The sequence below is a fragment of the Oncorhynchus mykiss genome, chromosome 23 (genome assembly GCF_013265735.2).
Source record: "Oncorhynchus mykiss isolate Arlee chromosome 23, USDA_OmykA_1.1, whole genome shotgun sequence".
Taxonomy (NCBI): domain Eukaryota; kingdom Metazoa; phylum Chordata; class Actinopteri; order Salmoniformes; family Salmonidae; genus Oncorhynchus; species Oncorhynchus mykiss.
Genome location: NC_048587.1, coordinates 43,408,549 through 43,433,784, shown reverse-complemented (window position 1 = coordinate 43,433,784; position 25,236 = coordinate 43,408,549). Strand labels below are relative to the sequence as shown.

Here is a 25,236-nt window from a genome sequence, read left to right as displayed (position 1 = left end):
GGAGGATGTGACGGATGAGGGAGACTATCCACGAGGAAGACGACGCACGAGCGACCGACGGACGGATCAGTATTCAGGCGCTTCAGGCGAAGCAAACAGGTGGCTGCCTAGTACAACATGGGTAACGCTGACTCCAAACTCAACTTCAGGAAAGCTGTGATACGACTAACAACCAAAACACAGGTTTGTTAACATAATAACGCTCTTTTGTATAGGCCAATGCAGCATTTAAATATTTATAAACAGTTCTGTTTTTCAAGATAAAAATAGCAATTCAAGTGGGCCAGATGGTTGTCTGCCTACAAGTTGTATTTGACACACATGGCCATGCCATGGATGATTGGGTGCTAGAGAAATACAGTAATGGTTACCATCAGTCCAAAAGCAGAGTTTACTGGTTAAATGTAAACTTTTAATTCAAATGTAGGACTAGGATATTTATATTTTGTTATTGGCTATAAACTGACAATTAGATTAATTGTAGGGTACTATTATAAATACTGCGAATTTGTGTCATCAAATAGTGGACTCATACTATCGGCAACAATGTATCTATGTTGTAATCAAATGTAACATTGTAGTCATACTTCTGTAGTTATAATAAACACAACCAAGAGCCTCATATCAGGTGCAAACAGTCGTTCTAAGGTGTATCCTATTCACAGAGCTATGATGAGATGTGAATATGAATACTGTACATTCGGGCTGTATTTGAATCAATCATTTTCCTGCTTTATTCTTCCTTTGATTTAAAAAAATAAAAATAGAATAAAGGTAGCCTAGAAACCATTTCCAGCTACATTTATGATGACATGGTTGTTGAATGAATCATAACACTCAGACAATGTGGCTGATTTAAGGTGGGATGAAAGTTAGTTAAATAAGCATTAGTCTAAAGTGCACTGTTTGGGTGACATTTACTCTGTCATCAAGGCAAAAAAAAGTAGCTGAATACATTGTCTGTACAACAAAACAAAAGTACATTTCATCATATGTGTTCTTCATTGGGGCGGCAGGTAGTCTAGTGGTTAGAGCGTTGGACTAGTAGCCAAAAGGTTGCAAGATCAAATCCCAGAGCTGACAAGTTAAAAATCTGTTGTTCTGACCCTGAACAAGGCAGTTAACCCACTGTTCCTAGGCTGTCATTGAAAATAAGAATTTGTTCTTCACTGACTTGCCTAGTTAAATAAAGGTAAAATAAAAAAATATGATGGTTTCCTGGACTAAAAAGCAATGCTCAATGAAGAATCTCCATCAAAAGTGATTTTTAGTCCATGACTAAGTTTATTATGTCTATATTTATCTGCTCTACTCCTGAAGGCTAATATTAGTCAAATAAATCCACAGCAAATAAAAAAATTAAATGAGTGCAACTTTTTCTTTAGTCTGTTCTGTAGACATTTCCCTTGAAAATAAGGGAGAGCCGCACACTCTAGGAGCTCAGATGCAAAAAACGTAATTACCAACGTTTCGACAGCCAAGCTGTCTTCATCAGGGTATAATCACAAACACTGCGGGATGACTCGTTTTTATAGTGTCAAAAGGCAGGTCTCTGAATTAATGTATGAGTTAATAGAGAAGGGAAATGGCAGCATCCCAACCGTCTGTGCTCATCAATAAGAGCACACTCACATGATGTAGAGTGGAGTGACGTCTGGGACTGGGTTTAGATGGGGCCTGGCTCTGTGTGTCTGAGAGTGGAGTGACGTCTGGTTCTATCTGTGCGATGGTGTGCAGAATGGAGATCGTTTCCTCTGACTCACTGTTCTGGTCAGAGCGTCAGACTGCCACAGTGCATTGCTAGCTACTGGCCATCATGGGGAATATAAAGGATACGAAGACCTGAATTTGTGGTCGCAACACTGTCACCATTACCACCACATGGGAGCATAGACTGCAGTGTGCAGACTGAGGAGGCTCTTTTTACCATGCTCACATGGAGGGAAATGTCTACAGAATTCAATGTACGTATCTCAGAGCATCGTAGCACCACTAGGTGCAAAAACTCGACTTGCCCAGTTGCGGCCCACTTTTTGGAAGCAAACTACTCAATTTCATCTCTGCGTTATATTGGCATCGAACATGTCATCCTCCCTAGGAGAGGGGGTGACCTTGATAATTTATTGTTAAAACGAGAGGCTGCCTGGATCTTTAATTTAAAGACCCTTGCTCCCTTCTGTCTCAACGTAGACTTTGATCTGAAGCCATTCTTGTGTTTATTGTGACTTTGCCGTTGTAATTGTTTATAAGCTTAAGTAGTCTAAAATGAATCGATGATCGTATGCTTTCTATTTGTTTTTTGTATGCTGTTTGTATGCCATTTGAATATTTGAGAATTAACCAATGATATTAGGCCACACTTGGCCATGATCACAGACACCTGTGTGCCTTTTGACACTATAAAAACGAGTCATCCCGCAGTGTTTGTGATTATACCCTGATGAAGACAGCTTGGCTGTCGAAACGTTGGTAATTACGTTTTTTGCATCTGAGCTCCTAGAGTGTGCGGCTCTCCCTTATTTTCAAGGGAAATGTCTACAGAACAGACTAAAGAAAAAGTTGCACTCATTTAATTTTTTTATTTGCTGTGGATTTATTTGACTAATATTTTGGCTATCATCAGATAGGGTTTTGGGATGGGGAATATATCTAATCCCTGTTTGTTGCCTCATCTTCCCCAGCCTGTGGAGACTACAGACGATGCTTTCTGGGACCAGTTCTGGGCGGATACTGCCACGACCATCCAGGATGTGTTCGCTCTGGTGCCGGCAGCGGAGATACGAGCTGTCAGGGAGGAATCTCCCTCCAATCTAGCAACCCTCTGCTACAAGGTAATGTAGGGTAGGATACAGTACATCCTCTGTGTGTGTATGTGTGCTTAACCTTTATTTTTTCTACCTTGGATACAATTGGTGTAATAGGAATGCAAGACGGTGTACAGTAACAGGTAGGGCTGGGATGATATTAGTATCACAAAAAAATTATATGGCAAAAATCAGAACACGAACCAGACCACTCTTTGGTCATTTAAAAACCTGCTGTATGTAAAATATTGTGTACTATAGCTTGGAAGATAAATAAATGGGACTCAGGATGACAATGATAATGATGTTTGTTTCCAACATTAGGGCCGTTTTCCTAAATAAGTTCAATCCGCCTCGTGTTTTGTTTCCTTGCCACGATACTAATGAGTATTGCAATACTTGCATTCTCCCGGCCCTAGTAACAGGTGTATTCTGAGTGTGTTAAGTAGTGCTGTAATGTAGTAACAGGCGTATGCTGAGTGTGTTAAGTGGTTCTGTAATGTAGTAACAGGTGTGTTCTGAGTGTGTTAAGTGCTGCTGTACTGCAGTATCGGGCAGGTGTTCCACCTGGGTTTGCTTCCAATATGTCTCTAGTTGTTTTTAAATGGTGTGTTTCATCCTTTTCTGTATTTAAGCAGATTCTATTGGGTACCTTGGATACAGATGGTGTTAAAGGAATGCTAGTGTTTGTTGCAGCAAACACCATTGTAAATGGAATTGTATGCCTGTGTTGAGCCTCAAGGGTCTACTGTATAAGCCCTCAAATGGAAACGCTTGCATAAGCAAGAAATGAAGCAGTGTGTGAGAGGGTGTGTTGTATTTGACTAACTGTACATGTTCATGTGTTCATTCCAGGCGGTGGAGAAGCTAGTCCAGGCGGCTGAATCTGGTTGTCCCTCAGAGAAGGAGAGACAGATAGTCCTGAACTGCACCCGTCTGCTCACACGTATCCTACCATACATCTTTGAGGATGCAGACTGGAGAGGGTTCTTCTGGTCTACCGTGCCTGGAGCTCGGGTGAGAATACTGTACTACTCATCAACGGCACCATCCAATATAGATAAAAAAAATGCTGTGTCCCAGAAGTGTTCTGTGCTATCCTAGCCCATTGGACATGTAACCCTTTGAAGTTGTGATTTCATTATATATGCAATTTGCATATCAGTTTATCAGTGGTCAGGGTCATTTTAATTAGGTGAGACTCACTTCTGTGTTCCTTTATTATTTGGGAATTAAGAGGGATGCATTCTCTATCACATGCTGCCAAGGATGCCAGTCTCGCTCTCCACTTGTCTTTAGCACCTCAGACTCAGTGACCACTTGCAGGAAGAAGCTGTGTGGCGGGGCAAGGGAGAAAGAGGAAGGAGCATCGGGGCTAGTTGCATTAGAAGGGCTGGGAGATGAGGAAGTGTTGGACCGGCAAGGAGGCATGGCTGAGTCAAATTAATGAAGTGGCTCAGCCATACGCTCCTTGTCAGTAACAACCACATCATCAGCATTAAGGGACATGGGCAGCTGTGAGGAGGAGGGTTTATTCTCCAGGTCTTTCATTGTTTTCCAGAACTTCTTTGGGTTCGACCCACAGAGAGAGAACTCCTTAACCTCTTGAGTGTAGAGGGCAGTATTTTGATGTTTAGATGAAAAACGTACCCAAATGAAACTGCCTATTTTTAAGGCCCAGAATCTAGAATATGCATATAATTGTCAGATTAGGATAGAAAACACTCAAGTTTCCAAAACTGTCAAAATATTGTCTGTGAGTATAACAGCACTGGTATTGCAGGTGAAAACTTGAGGAAAATCCAACCAGGAAGTGCTGTTTTTCCTGAAACCTCTCTGTTCCATTGCATGCCTTCCCTCCATTTAAAGGGATATCAACCAGATTCCTTTTCCTATAGCTTCCACATGGTGTGAAGAGTCTTTAGACATAGTTTCAGGATTTTATTCTGAAAAATGAGCGAGAAAGATCACATCGCGTCATTGGATGGCTGGGTGCCAGCAGAGTTTTGCATGCGTGAGCAGCTTAGAGCTGACATTTTCTCTCACTCCTATTGAAAAAGCTACGGCCCAGTTGAAATATTCTCGATTATTTATTGTAAAAACAACCTGAGGATTGATTATAAAAAAAAATGTTTGACATGGTTCTACGAACTTTATGGATACTATTTGGAATTTTCGTCTGCCCCGTCGTGACCGCTCGAGCCTGTGGATTTCTGAACATAACACGCCAACCAAATGGAGGTTTTTGGATTTAAAAAGAGTCTTTATGGAACAAAAGGAACATTTATTGTGTAACTGGGAGTCTCGTGAGTGCAAACATCTGAAGATCATCAAAGGTAAGCAATTCATTTTATTGCTTTTCTGACTTTTGTGACCAATATACTTTGCTGCTAGCTGTTTGTAATGTTTTGTCTACTGAGAGCTATCCTCACATAAATGCTTGCATAGCTTTCGCCGAAAAGCTTTTTTGAAATCTGACATGCCAGGTGGATTAACAACAAGCTAAGCTGTGTTTTGCTATATTGCACTTGTGATTTCATGAAAATGTGATTTCATGAAATTTTGAATTTGGCGCTCCGCAATTCAGCGGATGTTGACGAAAATGATCTCGCTAACGGGATGGGTGCATCAAGAAATTGAGGTATCTACTGTAACTTTGGTTTTCTAGATAGCCTGAGTGCACTTATTTCTCCTGAACAACAGCCAGTTAGCCTGAGTATGCGTGTGCCGAGCCTTTCGCCAAATGTTTAACAACTTTGTGTAACGCAAAATAAAAATGTGCATTTCTTATTAGACAAGATCAGGTAGTACCTAGGGCTGTTGCGATGACCATATTACCGTCACACCGGCGGTCATTAAGGTTGTCAAATTCCACATGACCGTTTAGTCATAGTAATTAGACTTCTCCAAACTCTGATGCAGCTTGCTAACTTGCTGATACTCAGCACTCTATTGTCCCTATAATCACTCTGCCATCAATGCAAATGTATCGAAACTCTAATCAATCACTTCATGAGAGCCCATGAGCTCATGTTGCGCAACATTTCTATATGCTATGCAATTGCAGGAGAAAACAGAGTGATGGCCTCTATTAAAAAGAACAGGATCCCATCAGCTTTCTATAGGCTAGGCCTACTATATTTATTTCTCAACTTCCCTAATATTTAGCACATTGGTTATATTTACAACAGGATTATAGCCTACCTGGCTGGCATGAAAATAAACCATGGGGAAAAGCATTCTCCATTCGCTATTTAAGTGCATAGATTACATGTATTTTTCCCGCTGCCCCTGTTTCGATACAGGTGCATGATAATGGTCCATTGTAAATCAAAACAAATGTCACACATATATTATTTAGTATATGTAAAGATAAGATTAAATCAAGAATAGTCTGATGGGTGACAATATTGGCCTATCAAGTATGAATTATATATTATCACTTGTGAATCATGCCCAGCATAAGAAATAATGACTTTTTTGTGACTTTTTCGAATCATAGTCGCATGTAGCCTAGCCTATACAATGTTTGTTTTTTTACACGTTAATTTCATATAAAGCAAAGTCATATGTGCTCAGTTTTAGGACGATTTTAAGCAGAATACGAAATACAAAAACAATTAGAAACATCTAAAGTGCTCAATTCTGTTTATTTTCCTGAACAAACAGCTCTGTCATAATTCACTCACATTCACTCTCACACACCTCTCCATCAGGCTTGGGGCTTGCTATCAACACGTGATGCACCTCCCATTCCTACTCTCTCTCTCTCCATCTCTTAAAAAAAAACTAATAGATTAAAAGCTGATCAATCACTTTCAATTTGAGGATTGATTTTCCTTTCTAATAAGTTGTCTTCAAAATTCTTGATATTGTGATTTTTTTTCTGAAAAGGGTCGTAAGGGAGATAAAGAACAGAATATGTAAAAATAGAGTTGTGGTTGATTATTATTCCATTTGAAAAAAATCCAGAAAAATTGTGCTTTTGTGATCCGTATTTTAGAGTTTTAGAGTTTAACACGGCAATGCTGACAAATTGCACTCGGTGCTTTGAGCAGCGCTCTCCATAGACAGACTGGGAAGAGCAGAGTGTTGAGCACCCTATTAAATCGAAGGTTAGCAGAGTCAAAGTTGAGTAAAACGCCACTCACCTTGATGCTTTCAGGGCTTGCCACAGTCTTCCCTGCTACCACTTCAGTCAATGTGATCTACCTCTGCTGTGGGAACTGTTCTGACATTCTCAAATGCTTTGCGGATTCCAAGTGACTGTTAATTGTTTTGCACGGTCGTTAGCTGTTATTTTGTTGGCAAATTAGATTGATTTCTGTTCATTGTACTGCCTGTCAGCCATCAACAATCACCCATCATCTACGCATGTGAATAAGCTGACAGGCCAGGGGGGAAAAAACGTTGTTGACTTGTGGTTTGATTGGGCCATTTTCCACGGTAACAGTGCAGTAATTGGTCAAAATTACTAACCCGCTTTGATTGGACCCTTTTATGCTCTAAAAGTGCTGGAATTGGTAAAAAATGTGAGGTCTTGCATAATATGCGCTGATTGGTTGATTTTGCATTGAATTATGCGATCGCGGAATCCTGGAGGGACTGCTATATTTTTTTAAAAGGTTTGATTCACAACTAAAGTGGCCAAATAATTAATCTGCTTTGCAAGGGGTGTAGAGCCTAACCTGCATACATTATCAGCGCATGAGTTTCAAGTTTGGGGAAGATAATTTTCACCATAAAAATGCACCTTTTTTAATAAAAATATTACATGTATAATTGCATTTGCGGTCACTTTTTTATTTGTATTTTATTTTATTTTTTTACCCCTTTTTTCTCCCCAATTTTGTGGTATCCAATTGTTGTAGTAGCTACTATCTTGTCTCATCGCTACAACTCCCGTACGGGCTCGGGAGAGACGAAGGCTGAATGTCATGCGTCCTCCGATACACAACCCAACCAGCCGTACTGCTTCTTAACACAGCGCGCATCCAACCCGGAAGCCAGCCGCACCAATGTGTCGGAGGCTACACCGTGCACCTGGCAACCTTGGCTAGCGCGCACTGCGCCCGGCCCGCCACAGGAGTCGCTGGTGCGCGATGAGACAAGGAGATCCCTACCGACCAATCCCTCCCTAACCCGGACGACGCTAGGCCAATTGTGCGTCGCCCCACGGACCTCCCGGTCGCGGCCGGTTACGACAGAGCCTGGGCGCGAATCCAGGGTCTCTGATGGCACCCGGGAGGCCCCGCGCCACCCGGGAGGCCCCGCGGTCACTTTTGATAATGGTGTTTTCCACTAATGGAACATTTGCGCTTATAGCCTACTACGCTTATAATGTGAAGAAATGGCCTAATAGTTTATCAACGTTTTAAACTAAACGTTCTGATCTGTTGCGTCAGCCACATTGCGTAAAAACGTTTTTGTTGTTGCTAGTGCTTGTATTAATTTGGGGTCTTTTGCATCCCACAATTGTCCCAGTCTATGTTTGGAATATTTATTTATTTCAGAGAATACAATAGGTCGACTTTCGTACTATGGAGGATAGTTGGTGTTTTTGCTGTTCGTTAAGGCTACTCATCTTGTTGGCTGACGACAAGTAAATGTGGACAGATCTTCCAATATCTTCAATATGCACCTCAGAATTGGATAAGGTCGCACGCAGTTGCGTCCCCGATGTGGCTCTCTTCACTTGTAGCCTGTGAGAAAGACCCATTCCCATGATGGATAGCCATGTGAGTGAGAAGGTATTCGGCTCGCTCAACACTCAGGGAGAAGGGCACAAAGGCCACTGGCCACAAAAGGCATGGATTTATTTTAGGGTGCATTACAGCCAAACAAAGGGGATGCCTCCTTGAAATTCTAGGCATTATCTAGTGCTTGTCAAATTGTAAATGAGTAACTGATGTAGTGTGTACAGCCTGTGCAAAAAACAAAGCAGAGCTCATGCCTTTTTCAATAAACTTTTTTAAAATCATCATTCGTCGCATCATACAGCCTTACAATGTATTCAAAATCAAAACATATAACCCAATGTTTGTAGAACTAAAGTTACATTAATAACTCTAAATTAAGCATATAGGAATACATATTTCTTTGTTAACTGCTCAACACATAATAGCCACATGTTGCACCCTCATCGTTTGTTCAATTGTTTTCTTCATACTATAAAATAATGCCACAGATTTCTAAGCAAATCTTGTCTGCTAAAGGAACTAGTGTAGCCCACAGCCATTTGGCATAGCCAGATCAGGACATAACATAAAGTCAAATCAGAGTATGCTATTCTGTTATTCTGAAATAGACTATTTTATTCATATCATGCTCCTTTAAACCTGTTTAAAATAAATAATGGATTTATTGTGAAGGTGTAGGCTATATTACATGGATTTATAATATATATATTTTTTAAGTAGATGTTCCAAAGATCTGCATCAGTGGCTTATAGGCTACGTGTGGAAGCCAGGAGATGCTAAATGTGTTTATGTCCATTACCGTGAGACCGACAGTTATTTGCTTGACTCTCACCAGCTGATGGAATGTCGTGACCGCTATAGCCCTAGTAGAACCTCCCCGTTACAGTCCATCTTCTTCCAGGGTTTTTCGCCTTATGAACACGGACCTGGTGTTGAGTCAGGTCACTATCCAAGGCAGAGAGAACTCTTTTGAGGTGGGGCTTTCCTTCTCCCTCCATGTCTGCTAATTGTTGGACCAGCTGGGTCTCCTGTAACCTGGCCTGTAGAGCATCTCAGCCTGCCTGAACACTGTTCCTATTGTGTCGCCCTCCCCCATCCCTCCCTCCTGGCCAGTGGTTGAATTGGGTAGGTATTGGATAGCCTTTAATTAAAATGAGAGGCTGGATGGGTGAATGCCAAACTATTATGGGAGTCGGTGTGAATGCGGAACGGTTGTAGCAATCGGTGAGGCATTCATTACTACAGACTGAACTGGTTGGGGTACTATGTTTTTCCCGATAGCTTCAAGGACCCAGGCAGTCACACACAGTCAGGCAGTTAAGGTGAAAGTGGCCTGAAGACGTGCTAAGTATTTGGAAAGGGTAGTACTATGGTCTCGAAACACAATTGAGTTTGATATGTTTTTGTCATGCTCGTTATTGATAATCCTTAACCCATTTTATACTACAATGTAAGATACAGTACCAGTCAAAAGATTGGACACCTACGCATTCAAAGGGTTTTCTTTTGTTTTTACTATTTTCTACATGGTCAAATAATAGTAAAGAAAGTCAAACTTAGAAATAACACATGGAATCATGCAGTAACCAAAAGTGTTAAACAAATCAAAATTATATTTTTATATTTGAGATTTTTCAAAGTAACCCTCTTTGCCTTGATGACAGCTTTGCAAACTCTTGGCATTCTCTCAACCAGCTTCACCTGGAATGCTTTTCCAACAGTCTTGAAGGAATTCCCACATGTGCTAAGCACTTGTTGATTGCTTTTCCTTCACTCTGCGGTTCAACTCATCTCAAACCATCTCAATTGGGTTGAGGTCTGGTGATTGTGGAGGCCAGGTCATCTGATGCAGCACTCCATCACTCTCCTTCTTGGTCAAATAGCCTTTACACAGTCTGGAGGTGTGTTGAGTCATTGTCCTGTTGAAAAACAAATGATATTCCCACTAAGCACAAACCAGATGGGATGGGGTATCGCTGCAGAATGCTGTAGTAGCCATGCTGGTTAAGTGTACCTTGCATTCCACCTACTCTGCATCTCACAAAGCCATGACGGTTGGAACCCAAAATCTCAAATTTGGAATCATCTGACCAAAGGACAGATTTTCACCGGTCTGTTGTCCATTTCTCATGTTTCTTGGCCCAAGCAAGTCTCTTCTTAGTATTGGTGACCTTTAGTCGTGGTTTCTTTGCAGCAGTTCGACCATGAAGGCCTGATTTACGTAGTCTCCTCTGAACAGTTGATGTTGAGATGTGTCTTACTTGAACTCTGTGAAGCATTTATTTGGGATAATGAACTTATCCTCTGCAGCAGAGGTAAGTTTGGGTCATCCTTTCCTGTGGCGTTTCTCACGAGAGCCAGTTTCATCATAGCACTTGATGGTTTTTGTGACTGCACTTGAAGAAACTTTCAAAGTTCTTGAAATGTTTCGAATTGACTGACCTCATGTCTTAAAGTAATGATGGAATGTCGTTTCTCTTTGCTTATTTCAGCTGTTCTTGCTATAATATGGACTTGGTCTTTTACCAAAAAGGGCTATCTTCTGTCGTCCACCCCTACCTTGTCACAACACAACTGATTGGCTCAAAAGCATTAATTCCACAAATTAACTTTTTCTCCACAATTTCGTGGTATCCAATTGTTAGTAGTTACTGTCTTGTCTCATCGCTACAACTCATGAAGCTTGTTGAGAGAATGCCAAGAGTGTGCAAAGCTGTCATCAAGGCAAAGGGTGGCTACTTTGAAGAATCTCAAATGAAATATATTTTGATTTGTTTAACACTTTTTTGTTACTACATAATTCCATGTGTTATTTCATAGTTTTGATGTCTTCACTATTATTCTACAATGTAGAAAATAGTAAAAAATTAAGAAAAACCCTGGAATGAGTAGGTGTGTCCAAACTTTTGACTGGTACTGTATACATGCACTATTAGTATCTAAAATACTTGTTCTTTCCTGTGGCCGAACTCTTTGTCTGTTTCCTAGCAAGATAAAGGTTATGAGGAGGAGGTTGAGCATGATGATGATGATGTCTGTCTCTCAGCAGGATAATTATTATTATTTTGTCCTAGCAGGATGATTGTCTGTCTCCTAGCAGGATGAAGGCGAGGAGGAGGATTGTGTCCTAGGATGAGCACGATGATGATGATGTCTGTCTCCTAGCAGGATGAAGGTAATGATGATGGAGCGAGGCCCCTGGCTGAGTCTCTCCTCCTGGCTGTATCTGACCTGCTCTTCTGTCCAGACTTCACCGTTCAGAGCCACAAGAGAGCCGGCCCGGTGAGTAACCTCATACAGAAACGCTATGAGAGGGGGCCTCCTGAGTGGCGCAATGGTCTAAGGCACTGCATCGCTGTGCCACTAGAGATTCTGGGTTCGAGTGTCGCAGCCGTGGGGCGGGGCACAATTTGGGCCAGCGTCATCCGGGTTAGGGGAGGGTTTTGCCGACAGGAATGTCCTTGCACTAGCGACTCCTGTGACAGGCCAGGCACAGTGCATGCTGACACGTTCACCAGGTGTACAGTGTTTCCTCCGACACGTTGGTGGAGCTGGCTTCTGGGTTAAGTGGGCATTGTGTCAAGAAGCAGTGTGGCTTGGTCAAGAGCCACACTGCTTTCGGAGGACGCATGGCTCTCGACCTTCGCCTCTCCCGAGTCCGTATGGGAGTTGCAGCGATGAGACTGTAACTACCAATTGGATATCACGAAATTGGTGAGAAAAAAATAAATATTATAATAAATATGAAACACCATGATAATTAGTGTTTCTGGAAAAACCAGAAACTACTTGACCAGTTTATTTTTTATTTGATATTTTATAAACAATACAAAACCCATGCATACAAACGAAAACATAATATCATCAACTACATCACACCTTCCCAGACCCACTAGCACATGCCCGCATTACTCTCCGCCACATGGCCTCAAACTGCACCATTTTGTTTCTCTCCGTAGCCCCCCAAAATTGCTAATAAAGCATTTGCCCTTTCCATTGAATTTTGTCTACATTGGTCAATCCAAAATGGCTTTTTAAAGCTGTCATTGAAAAAAATAAATAATCCTATTACCAAGTCATTTACAGTTTCTATGCCTTTAGTTTTCCATGTAGACCAATTTATCAGTGAATTCTGATAAGCTATCCAAGGATTGTTCCATAATGTTGTGTTTTTAGGGAGTGATATTGGTTCTTGTTGAATACATTTCATTTTCTTCCGTATTGTTATAAACTATGAAGTTATTCTGGGGATGAGCATTCGATTTGATTTGATTTGATTTGATGAGCATTCGCATCTTCAATTGTACCCATTTGTTCTTCTAGTGCATTTAACTATATTTATTAAGAAAAAGCCTTGGGTAGCTAGTTCATACAATCCCACGTCTGGAAGGTTAAAACCACCCTCAGACTTAGAAAGATATAAAACGTTCCTTTTTTATTCAATACATTTTTAATTGGCCATATAAAGTCTGTTATGACTGAGTATATTTTTTTTAAAGAATGTCTTCGGTTAGGTAATTGGCCATGCCACTCTGAATTAAATAAACCTATTCAATCTGCTTTCATATTGTTGAGTAATGGAATAAAGTTATCTTTATATATTGATTGTTTGTTGTCACTTAGTAAGCATCCTAAGTATTTAAAGGATTGCTGCAGATCTTGAATGATTCTTTTTATTTTCCTATTGCCATATTTTTTCCCCACGTTAATTTTATATCTTGATTGTAGTATATTGGTCAGGTATCACAGGAGGTTATCTGCGAATAAGTTTAGTTTATATTCATGTTTACCATTACTGATACCTGTTATGTTTGGGTCTGGTTCAATTGCCAGTGCAAACAGGAGGGGGAGAGGGGACATCTGTCTTGTGACCCTGACCCTTTCTAAAGAAATTGAATCAGATAATGTACAGTATTATTTGTGTATATTATAGCTTTTTTTATAAGAGTCTTTTCCATATCAACAGTCATTATTGATAAACCTATAGCTTGTTTTTTGAGTATTGTATTTCACTGGAACATTTTATTGTATTTGTTTGTCAGTGTCAAATTTGAATAAATACCGTTTGATATGTATCACATCTGGTAAGACTTTTGCCATTCTATTGCTTATAAGATTTGTTATTATTTTATTGGCACAATTTAATAAACTTAAACTTGGGTCTATAATCAGTAAGAGACTCTCCAGATTTTCCTGGTTTTAATATAACTGAAATAATGGTTTGATACATGGAACTAGGAAGTACTGAATTGTGTGACGTGTGCTGTCATTTGTGTAAATAGAGGCGCTACTTTGTCCTAAAATGTTGAATAGAATTTTATGGGAATGCCATCCATTCCTTGTGCTTTTCTCTGCATGAATATTTCTTCTTGGGTGATCTGTTTTTAGTGATTTATTTTTTTGTCTGCTGATAATCGCTTCAGAGTTGTTGAGTCTAAGAAGGCTATAGGGTCCGTCCAACTGTTTAATTTAAAGTTTGTATTTAATTTTGCGGGGGAAAATTGTAACTCAAGATCTGCTCACAAAAACGAGATTATGCAGACGTTTGCATTAATCTCAAATTAAGATTGGTTCCTAAGTGAACAGAATGTCCCATTAGACCCCTGTTGTGCTTCCATGCTGTGTGTAATGCACCTGTTAGCTCCGTTAGCTCCCCTGTGCAGACTAGGCTCCAGGGTTAATGAGTGACTCAAGTCCTGAGTGTGAGGTGAGGTGTGACCCTGGGCCATGTTTGTCAACTGGGCTGAGGAGGAAGAGGGTGGTGGACACTCCTTTTCCACTGTGCAAACACCTCTATGCTGTTGTTTCCGGCCACACAGGGCCCAATGGTGTTTGACAGGGCCGTGAAAATAAAATGGTCACCCTCCCTATCCTCCAGCTGACCACTCACTCACAGCTACTCAACATACACACGTGCATGCACATGGAAATGTCACACTCAGTCGAGCACTTGATGGTGTGAGGAAAAAAATGGACAGCAGAGTTGTGTGGAGCAGAGTGGAGATGGAGAATAGCCAGGGGCTCTGTATTCTGTGTATCCCTATCGATTCAAGGATCCAGGCAGTCACACACAGGCAGTTAAGGCTGAATGACTGCTAACTATTTGGAAAGGCTAATTTGCTTGCCTGAGGAACATGCACAGACGTCTATCACTACCAAGGTTGGAGTCTAACTATTGATTAGAGTGAATAATATCATGACAGAGTTCCTACACAACTGAACTTACTATAGTAATCTATGAAGATTAAAAATGGGGCTGCTGCTGACACTCCTTATAGGCAGTTAAAATCTCTCTCTGCAGAGGTGTTGGACAATAGGTGGGCAAAGTCAGATGAATGCTCAGCTCAGGCCACTTGTAAAATCACAAGGTGGACAGAAGTGTAAACAAAGGTTGTGTCCCAAATGACACCCGATTCCCTATATAGTGCACTACTTTTGACCAAAGCCCTATAGGCCCTGGTCAGGAATAGTAATCTATATAAAGCAGGGATGGGCAACTTTGATGGGGATGGGAGCCATCAAAAATTGGAACTCAACATGAGCGCAGGTCTGCGTACCCAGATCTGTACCCACACATGTAGTCAGAGCCAGCCCTGTCCTTTTGGGGGGGGCATAAGCAACATTTTGTTGGGCCCCAAACCCCCCCACCTTGCAAGCAAAACATTTCAGCGGCCCCCCTCTTGGCAGTGGAGAGAATTTTAGAGTTTATTTCCTGCAATTCTACATTTTGTTGTTGGGCATTGAGAAAATGTCCAGTTTTAAAGCAAGTTTGCTGAAATTCTACACATTTTGCCATTGGGTGGAGAGAAATATTTGCAGTTTTTACTATGATATCTGAATGAGAGTGGATAAAAAATATCAGTTGTGGCGGACGGACGGTTATTCAACCATGATTACTACAAGTAATCGACAGGTAGCCTAGTGGTTAGCGCGTTGGACCAGTAACCGAAAGGTTGCAAGATTGAATCCCCGAGCTGACAAGGTACAAATCTGTCGTTCTGACCCTGAACAAGGCAGTTAACCCACTGTTCCTAGGCGGTCATTGAAAATAAGAATGTGTTCTTATTGCCTAGTTAAATAAAGGTCCATTTAAAATATTTTTTAGATAGCTGGCCGCTAGAGTAACTTACCAGTTTTCAAACTGACATTGGCTAATTGAGTGACAGTCAGTGACTGACATAACAAGAGAGAAACTGCTGATGCACAACCATATTTTGAAATAGCTCCTTTTGTATTATAATGTTCAACAGTAACTTGAGTCCCCGACTGAGTCCGTCCGTCCCCCCCCCCCCACACAAACAAAAGGTCTGCCAGTTGCCCATCCCTGATATAAGGGGTAGGGCGCCATAAGGGGGGGGACTATAAGGGGTAGGGTGACTGTGCTGATTCCCAGCCACAGTCACTCTGCCTTTTGCACATGACTATGTATCCCCCTGTTGATCAGGCTATTTGACTCAGTTGGCTGCTACTGTAGTGCCATACTCCATCTTGCCAGTCACCCATTCATTACCGACAAGCCCCGATGCATTCAGTTCATGATTTATCTCACAGTCGCAGCACCCCCGTCCCTCTGTTGATATGAGTAAATCACGGTCCACCATGTCCTTTGTGATCTCTGCACTGTAGGGTGGCAATAACCGATATCCCATTTGACATTCATTAATTATTGACTTTACACATTGTGCAGTAAACCATGTTTTATAGTAAACCAAACAATCATTGTTCTACATTATTGTAACAACATTTATTCAAATTTTGTAGGATTTCATGAAGAAAAAAACCCTGAAAAAACCCCTGCTTGATTAGGTTTGAAGGTCACATCAGTGTTCTCTTGTTTCCAAGGACGCAGAGGAGGACATGCAGTCAATAGACAGTTGTGAGTACATCTGGGAGGCAGGGGTGGGGTTCGCTCAGTCACCCCCTCTCGACTACATCCACGACCTCAACAGGTGAGATCACAGCACCAGGGAGGATGGAGAGAGGGCATCTCTGAATTCCTAGATCTACTTGTGTAGATATGAGAGGATTGGATAGATATAATTTGTACGGCGACAATTCCACTTGGCTTATCGGGGGGCAAGATGGAACTCCCACTACAATGCTTACACACATCCAACCCTCTCAGATCTACACAAGTGATTAGAGCAGTTGGGTTTCAGTTGGTGGTCAAACATAATGTAAAATGACCAGGAATAATAAGAATAATAATACAAATTTATTCAGAAATTCTGTTCCCAAGTATTCCAACAAATAGAAATTCACATGATCATGTCTCAATGTAAGCAAGGTACAGTATGTATTTGAACTATCATTTCAATCTCTTTTTGTGCTTACTTGTGGTAAATTTGCGATGTACAAATTATTATAATTATTTTCTGAAACCTGACCGTTTGCTGGGATAAACTAAATCAGCCCGTGGTTAAATCTAGGTGCCTACCTCTGGCCTAAAGGGTAGGGGCAAGGGGTTGATTTGGGATTTACAAGATGTGTCCATCTTTCTCTCCACTGTCCTGGTCAGGACGGAGCTGCTGAAGCTGCTTCTGACCTGTTTCTCTGACGCCATGTACCTGCCCCCCTCTGCTGAGAACAACATCCTCAACCGCTGGGTTACCTTCTTCAGCTCTACAGACAACAGGTAACACACACACACTTTATGACTGATTTGGTTTGAAGCGTGTGTGTGTGTTACACTCATCCTAACTTCTTCCTCCCCCTCCCAGACATGCCCTGCCTCTCTTCACATCTCTCCTAAACGTGGTGTGCGCCTATGACCCAGTGGGGTACGGAATCCCCTACAACTACTTGATGTTCTCTGACTACCGAGAGGTGCTGGTGGAGCATGCTGTCCAGATCCTCATAGTGACTCTGGAGCACGAGGCCGGGGCAGCTGCAGACACAGCTCAACACAACCTGGACCACTTACACTCCCTCTCCGCCTCTGCGATGGAAGACAAGGAGGTAAGAGAACCTGAATAGCTTCCCCAACAGAAATCAAACTCCTTCCACAGAGGGCGGTTTTCACTCCTCCCTTGTACACGATTGATGAATTAAAGTCACTAATTAGTAAGGAACTCCCCTCATCTAGTTTTCTAGGTCTTAATTGAAAGGAACAAAATAAAACCAGCAGCGACTAGGCCCTCTATGGTATGAGTTTGACACCCCTGCTTTACATCTCAGCTACTTGTGGAGAACTGGATAGGAATAAGCAACATGGTGGTAGCACCAGCTTGCTTCTGGCCACGTGGAATTGTTAGTTGTTGTACCATCTGATAACATTTCTCTTCCTTGTGTTCTCAGCTTGTGGGACCAGACAACCTGTTTGTTAACTACCTGTCCAGGATCCATAGGGAGGAGGTAGGAGACTAATGTACACTGTTCAAGGTCAAACCAGAGCCATATGACTCAATGGGTCAATCAGAGGTCCTTTTTTTAACCCTTCAAGTCACCGTAAATTGATAGATTGTTGTTTTTCCTTCCTGTCTTTCCCCAGGACTTCAGCTTCATCCTGAAGGGCCTGGCCAGACTGATGACCAACCCTCTGATCCAAAACTACCTGCCCAACTCTACCAAGAAGATCCAGTTCCACCAGGAACTCCTGGTGCTCTTCTGGAAGCTCTGTGACTTCAACAAGGTTTGGACTGGAGCCCTATCACCGGCATCCCCTCATTCCTATATTGAAGGATACAACAGTGCTGTAGTAGCCTTAATACTGTCCTAGATGGACTAGTAGTCTCACCCCATCACTTCTAGCCTGGTCCCAGATCTGTTTGGGACTTCAACAAGGTTTCGGAGCACACAGAGTTATTCTGCCCTAAGACCATCCTAGGTCATATGGTTCTTAGTTTCTGTTCTAGCCTCACTCTTCACAGCTGTTCCCTCTTCTAGCCTCACTCTACACAGCTGTTTTCCCTTCTAGCCTCACTCTACACAGCTGTTTCTCCTTCTAGCCTCACTCTTCACAGCTGTTCCCCCATCTAGCCTCACTCTACACAGCTGTTTCCCCTTCTAGCCTCACTCTTCACAGCTGTTCCCTCTTCTAGCCTCACTCTTCACAGCTGTTCCCTCTTCTAGCCTCACTCTTCACAGCTGTTCCCTCTTCTAGCCTCACTCTTCACAGCTGTTCCCTCTTCTAGCCTCACTTTTCACAGCTGTTCCCTCTTCTAGCCTCACTCTTCACAGCTGTTCCCTCTTCTAGCCTCACTCTACACAGCTGTTCCCCCATCTAGCCTCACTCTACACAGCTGTTCCCCCATCTAGCCTCACTCTTCACAGGTGTTCCCCCATCTAGCCTCACTCTTCACAGCTGTTCCCAACATTAGTGGTCCTTAGTCATATATTTACAGTTCATTGAATAATAATAATTTTGCATCTAATTTCGGTTCATTAAGAACACTGAGGGGTGTCTAGAGAGTAGGGTAAAGTGGCACATCTGTTTGTTAGGTGCCACGGTCTTTGGAGCTCTGTGCTGCACACTGCCTCTCACATCCATTCACTTCTCAACACTTTCTGCATCCTGTTTCTCTACCGTTCTTCCCTCAACACTGTGCCATCTGTCGGTCTGTGCTACCTTGTACATGCCTCATTGCGTCGCACGTTGATTAAATGTTTACATACTCCTCGCTCTCTCATTGGGTATGCACTGAGGAGATGAGGTGCCTTTTGAAAGTGTTTCTCTAAATAAATGTAAACTAGCTGCAAACTTAACGATCTTAACGGTCTTAACGATTCTGATAATAGTTTAGTTTTAACTTTGACAAGTCTTGTCTAAAGTGTTTGTGTCTAACCTCTGGGTCTGTGACATTTTTAAGTACAGTACTGCTGTTCCTGTTGCACACCGTACAGGGGAGACTAGTCATATACTATTGAAGCTCAATCTCTTAGCCCCTTTGGGGGCTAAAAGGGATCCAAATAAAAAAACATTTTTATTTTTTGTGTTTCAGAAGTTTCTGTTCTTCGTGTTAAAGAGCAGTGATGTTCTGGATGTCCTGGTGCCTATCCTGTTCTACCTGAATGATGCACGAGCTGACCAGTGTGAGTCACATAGAACTGTCTGAGTAGGTGGCACTGAGAGATATGGCAGCTCTGCTTCTTGCTCCTAAGCAACTTTGCAGTTACAAGCATTTCGCTACACCCGGAATAACATCTGCTAAATATGTGTATGTGACCAATAAAATGTGATTTGTGTGCATGTTCCGAATGCAGTCTGTATGTTTTGGGATTGTTGGGTACTAGGTGTGCATGCACTCTGTCTTAGTTTATAGTGTGTGTTTGTGTGACATGCACTGTGTGTGTGTGTGTGTGTGCAGCTTGTGTGGGCCTGATACACATTGGTGTCTTTATCCTGCTGCTGCTGAGTGGAGAGAGGAACTTTGGTGTGCGTCTGAATAAAACCTACTCGGTACGGGTCCCCATGGACATCCCTGTGTTCACTGGAACACATGCTGATCTGCTCATCATGGTGAGTAGTGCTACTGGTGCTGTCTGGATGGGAGATTTCTCAGTGCTTCCCTGGATGGGAGTGGGGTGAGGGAATTATATATTTTACATGCTCTGATGAAAGTCTTTGTTGACCGAAAAGCCTGGCACATAAACTGAAACTACCACTGATTCAAGTGTGTGGAGACTATTCATAGTACACTATTAAGGTAACTGTGCACAGTTGCCTTATGTTAGTTCATTTGTGATTGTCTAGATTTTCCACAAAATCATCACAGGTGGACACCAGCACCTGAAGCCTCTCTTTGACTGCCTGCTTACCATCATAGTGAATGGTGAGCGCTCCTATTCTATTTAAATCTGTGGGTGAGTGTCTGACTGTCAGTGAAATGGTCACCACCTGTTGGCAGCATCTGGGTATTACAGTTTCTTGACACCAGTACTCCACCATCCTCCACAGTGTCTCCCTACCTGAAGAGTCTGTCCATGGTAGCAGCCAACAAGCTGCTCCACCTCCTGGAAGCCTTCTCCACGAACTGGTTCCTGTTCTCTGCCTCCCAGAACCATCATCTGATCTTCTTCCTGCTCGAGGTCTTTAACAACCTCATACAGTATCAGTTTGATGGTAAGGCCTGGCTGTAGCTAGCTCGGGTCCCATATCTGATTGTGCTATCTTGCCAAACATGGCAATGAGTGACAAGGAGTTGGCAAGACAGCACAAAGTGATCTGGGACCCAGGCTCTATAGTCTCACGTTGTCAGTCGTCACAAAGTAGTAGAGCAAACCTGGGGTCATGAGGCTAGGTTGGCTCACTCCTCCAAAGATTTTACCAAGCACTGACTGAGCAGTATGGGAACTACACCATCTCTTGGTGGATATTGGAATTGTTTCAACATGGTTGACTTTAAATGACCAGAACATAAACTGCCACACTGACACTATTTAAGAGCACTTTTCTTTACATTATAAACCTGCCCGCTGTTTGTTCCTCCCCCCTCCAGGTAACTGTAACCTGGTGTACACCCTCATCCGCAAGCGCAACATCTTCCATCAGCTGGCCAATCTGACCTCTGACCCGGTCACTATCCACAAGGTAAAGAGAGAGAGAATGTGCTCTCTAATGTAAAAGTCTATACCATACAACTTTGTCCATGTTACAGCAAACAGTGGATCTTAAAATGAAAAAGGGGCCAGCACTCACTTGACACAGTTGCAGTTGAATCATTGAAGCTTTTATTGATCATTTTCTTCTCCATCCACATAACAAGGCCCTAGAGATGAAGAAGACGACATTGGCTCGTATCTCCCGTACCAACTCCCAGGAGAGCATCTCCATGGATGGGTCCCGACCGGCCGTCCCAGCTGAGCCAGGGACCCTCAAAGCCAGCCTCGTGGCAATACCAGGTACCCCCTCTCCTCTTTGGAGCTCTCCATGCATGCATGTATTTTGCAAAGCACATTTCCCTATGGTATGCTAATGTTTTTTATTAACTTGGCTTTGCCGGTTGTCCACTAAGCTTCACTAACTTATAACCTATCACTCTACAACTCAGTTCATCACAGATATTGGAATTCTCTCAGCCCTTTTTATAAAACAAAAACAGCAGTTGATTTGGTTTAGTCATTTTCACCAAATATCATAGCAATCCCTTATTTGACATCAGTTTTGTTCCATTGTTAGAAACCATTGAACAATTCTCTAAGAGTCTGCTGTCACTGTAGCTATTGACAAGCTGACAAAGAAGGCTCAGGTCTCTGAGGATGGCACCATGGTCTGTCTCCAGCGCAACACACACTCTCCACAGATGACCGCTGACCAGCATACACACAGCCTGCAGCCTCAAACGGCTGGTGACCAGCACAAACACTCTCCACAGTCCTCTGACACCAACACCAGTGGTATAGCAGGAGCCAGCAACACAGAGTCCAACTCTGGGAGAGACAATGAGGTAAGAGCTCTGATTGGGGAGACTCATGAACCCAGCTCACTGGAAATCAATCCATGGGGGAATGATTTAGTGAATTACGAACATGTATCAGGACAAAATATATACAGAATGCAACTTCTCAGTGACATGATTTTGTAAAGAAAATGCTGTTGAGCCTAGTGACGACCACAATGGTTATTCTTATTCCTGTCAGGAGGCTTTTCCACCAGTGTCAGACCCAGCCAGGGGTTGTTTGTCCAGAGTGTCAGCATCAGCTACATACTGGGACCCTACTCCAGACTGGGTAAGAGAACTCCCTCCCCTTTCCATCTAACCCTAAACATAGAGTACATTCACAGCTGGGGTGTTATGTACATCATTGGTAAGATCTTTCCTTCTCTCCCTCCCGATAGATGGTGACCTGCTCTCCTTTCTCTGTACTGTTCTCCGTCAGGTCCTCTCCTGGAAGAGTAAGCTTCCTCTCCAGACGATCATGAGGCTGCTACAAGTCCTGGTTCCTCAGGTGGAGAAGATCTGCATAGACAAGTAAGGGAGAAGGATCCTATAATCTTTCCAACAATGTAAAATGGGCGGGGGGGAGGGGGTTACTTTTCAATTCAAGAGAGTATGACAGAGCATTTGTAGGATCGTTTGATTTTGATTGTGGAACCCATAACTGATCAGAACACAGAGTGATCAATATCATTCCCCAGAACTGGATTAGCATGGATGAGATATACCAATCCTTTTAATCTAACCTGCCCAGGGACTACAGTTAAAAATGAGCAATTTGGCTAAAACTGGCACTTTGACAGTATTGTTGATTAATGTGCACTGACCCAGTAAAACTAAAGTATATGCTTTTCTCTTCCAGGGGCCTGACAGATGAGTCAGAGATCCTGAAGTTCCTGCAGCATGGTACCCTGGTGGGCCTGCTGCCTGTGCCACACCCCATCCTCATCAGGAAGTACCAGGCTAACGCGGGCACTGCCATGTGGTTACGCACATACACGTGGGGTGTCATTTACCTACGGTAAGCAACATGGGTCAAATGAAAAGGGAAAGATTAAAATATTTGATGGTGATGACAGTAAATACTTGTAGTATAAGACCCAATCCATGTACAGAATGAATATGATTAAGTTAAGATCTACTTTGGAGTAATTACAAAAGAGCAGTGCAGGGTATTACCGAATTGCCGAATCCCGAAAGCAGGATTATTAAATTGGCCAGCTAACTTTGATTAATAGCCACAACTTGATTTTCTGGTTGATAAAGAAATCAACATTTGTATATTGGTTGTTGTCAAGTCAGTTAAACATTATTATATTTCTCAAGATGATTTCAAGCAATTTTGGTCATCTGGCTAACTATTTTTGATCCAGCTATCTTTACCAGCTCCCAGGTCTAGGAATAAAGTGTACCAGCTGGTGGTCAGTCAGTGTGTTTGTCACATCTACTTGCCGAGTCACTTATTCCATGACTCACATGTGATTGTGAGTGATTCTCTCAAATTGAATCTGATCTTTATTAACTCCTTTCCCCTGGGCTTTTGTTACCGTAGTAACGTGGATCCTCCAATCTGGTACGACACCGACGTCAGACTGTTTGAGATCCAGAGGATCTAACTGGAGGAGGTGAAGAGGTCTCTATACGACTGCGTCTGAAATAGCACCCTGTCCCCTATATAGTGCATAGCTTTTGACAGGAGCCCTATGGACCCTTGTCAAAAGAAGCACACTGCGTCTCTCTGGAACTGGGTTGTCTGGCTGGTTCCCCCTCAGAACCACAAACTCATAACCGTCTCCTACCAACTGCCATCTTCAAACCTGAACAGAAGTCTGGATGAGGAAGAGGACAGATGAGGATTAAACGGTCATACCTGCTCTAGAAAACAAGAATTTACAGTTTTTTTCCTGCATTTTGTTTCTTGCCAAACCCGTAAATCATCATGTAATAAACCACTTTTCCTACAAGCTGTCTGCTACTACAACTGCCAAAAGATCTGCCATATCAACCCTCTACTGGTGTGTATTTTCTATGTCAGTATATTCCTTCACTTCTTCAACCTTGATGTAACTTTTTTTTCCAAACAAAAACCATGTATACACTACCGTATGTATACGTTAGGTAATCTGCTATTTAAGTTTTTCTATGTTTTAGATTATGTATTTCACTTATTTTCAGTATCTCCTTTTTCAGGGAGCTTCATTTTTCCCCTATTATCGCTGTAAAATGTATTTTTTATTTTGGTTTGAAATAGACTTAGGCTAGCGTGAGCCTCACTAAAGGATGCAGCTTTAAGAAACCTGTCACGTCTGATTTAAAAAGGCAGACTAGTGCTGAATCCCAAATCGCCCCTCCAATTCCGTGTTCACGTGCCCCATTCGCCATATGCACACGTTGTGCTGAGGGTGTGAAAATAATGGATGGCTAATTAGATCCCCCGATAGCCACTTTGACCGAGTCAGCTATGCTCTCCGCTTCAGAGTGATGTGGTATCCCATAACTCACTGCGTTATTTTTGAGTTTGTGTAATTTCACACAAAATTAATGCGGTGTGGCTTGTTATGAGCCACCTGTATTTGTTTGTGTCTAATGTTGAGGCTTTACACATGTAACATGAAATACTTCCCACATTAAATGCTTATGTTACCAATGTTTATATCTTGTAAAATGACAGGGATTTTTCTCATTTGAATTTAATGCTTGTTTTCTTATTGAAACGTGGAACATGAATTGCATCATTCAAGTCACAAGTGTCCTGAAGTTGATGGGTTTCTTCGATCCCCTCGCCACTCTTGAAGTCCCCCTCTGTTTCACCAGAAACACATGACAATGGATTCCCTTCCAAGCGAGTTGGTAGGGGCGAGTGGCTGGTTTGCAGTTCACCATAGGTGCACTGACCAGGACTTTTGTGAACTGACAGACGGAGACAGGGAGGGATATCTTTATGGAATGCATTGGCTTTTGAACTGCAGGCAAATTGCATTCTGTGTCTGATTTCATAATGTCAATATTTTCATAAAGTAACTTCTACAGGATATCATATGAAACAAGTCAAGTATTTGTTTGTGTAATTTCATAATTCCCATATGTGTTCATTAATTGAATTCACTTAGTCTATTTTATGAGAATTTGTAAGATTATTATTTGCATAAAATAGACAGAGACCAGTCTTATCAAAATTAGATAATAGCATTTATTCTTGGAGCGCGCTGCCATGAAACCACGAACAGTTTATATACAAAATATGACGTCATAGGTTATAAAATGTGCTTCCTCCTAATCGACCAGGACCCAACAGGTTCAAAAGTTTATTCCCACCCCCTCGCTCGCTCGCTCACTCCAGACACACAGTTAAATCAA

At 42.2% G+C, this 25,236-nt stretch overlaps 1 protein-coding gene across 3 annotated transcripts; it reads left to right on the top strand.

Moving 5' to 3' along the window:
- Nucleotides 1-45: 45 nt before the first annotated feature.
- Nucleotides 46-24,963, top strand: LOC110502805 (protein HID1). Of its 3 annotated transcripts, none has more exons than XM_021581099.2 (20): nucleotides 46-183; nucleotides 2,682-2,831; nucleotides 3,660-3,821; nucleotides 11,672-11,785; nucleotides 16,346-16,452; nucleotides 17,022-17,138; nucleotides 17,224-17,461; nucleotides 17,801-17,857; nucleotides 17,994-18,134; nucleotides 19,444-19,534; nucleotides 19,810-19,961; nucleotides 20,196-20,274; nucleotides 20,400-20,564; nucleotides 20,941-21,032; nucleotides 21,208-21,343; nucleotides 21,662-21,888; nucleotides 22,082-22,171; nucleotides 22,322-22,413; nucleotides 22,742-22,900; nucleotides 23,432-24,963. In XM_021581099.2, exons 1-20 carry the CDS (start codon nucleotides 118-120, stop codon nucleotides 23,493-23,495), a joined length of 2,499 nt encoding a protein of 832 aa, XP_021436774.1. In that variant the 5' UTR covers nucleotides 46-117; the 3' UTR covers nucleotides 23,496-24,963. The 3 variants fall into 3 exon arrangements, with proteins under 3 accessions (XP_021436774.1, XP_021436773.1, XP_021436775.1); XM_021581098.2 differs by having other exon boundaries at nucleotides 11,669-11,785; XM_021581100.2 differs by lacking the exon at nucleotides 23,432-24,963 and having other exon boundaries at nucleotides 11,669-11,785; nucleotides 22,281-22,413; nucleotides 22,742-22,882.
- The last annotated feature ends 273 nt before the right edge of the window (nucleotides 24,964-25,236 follow it).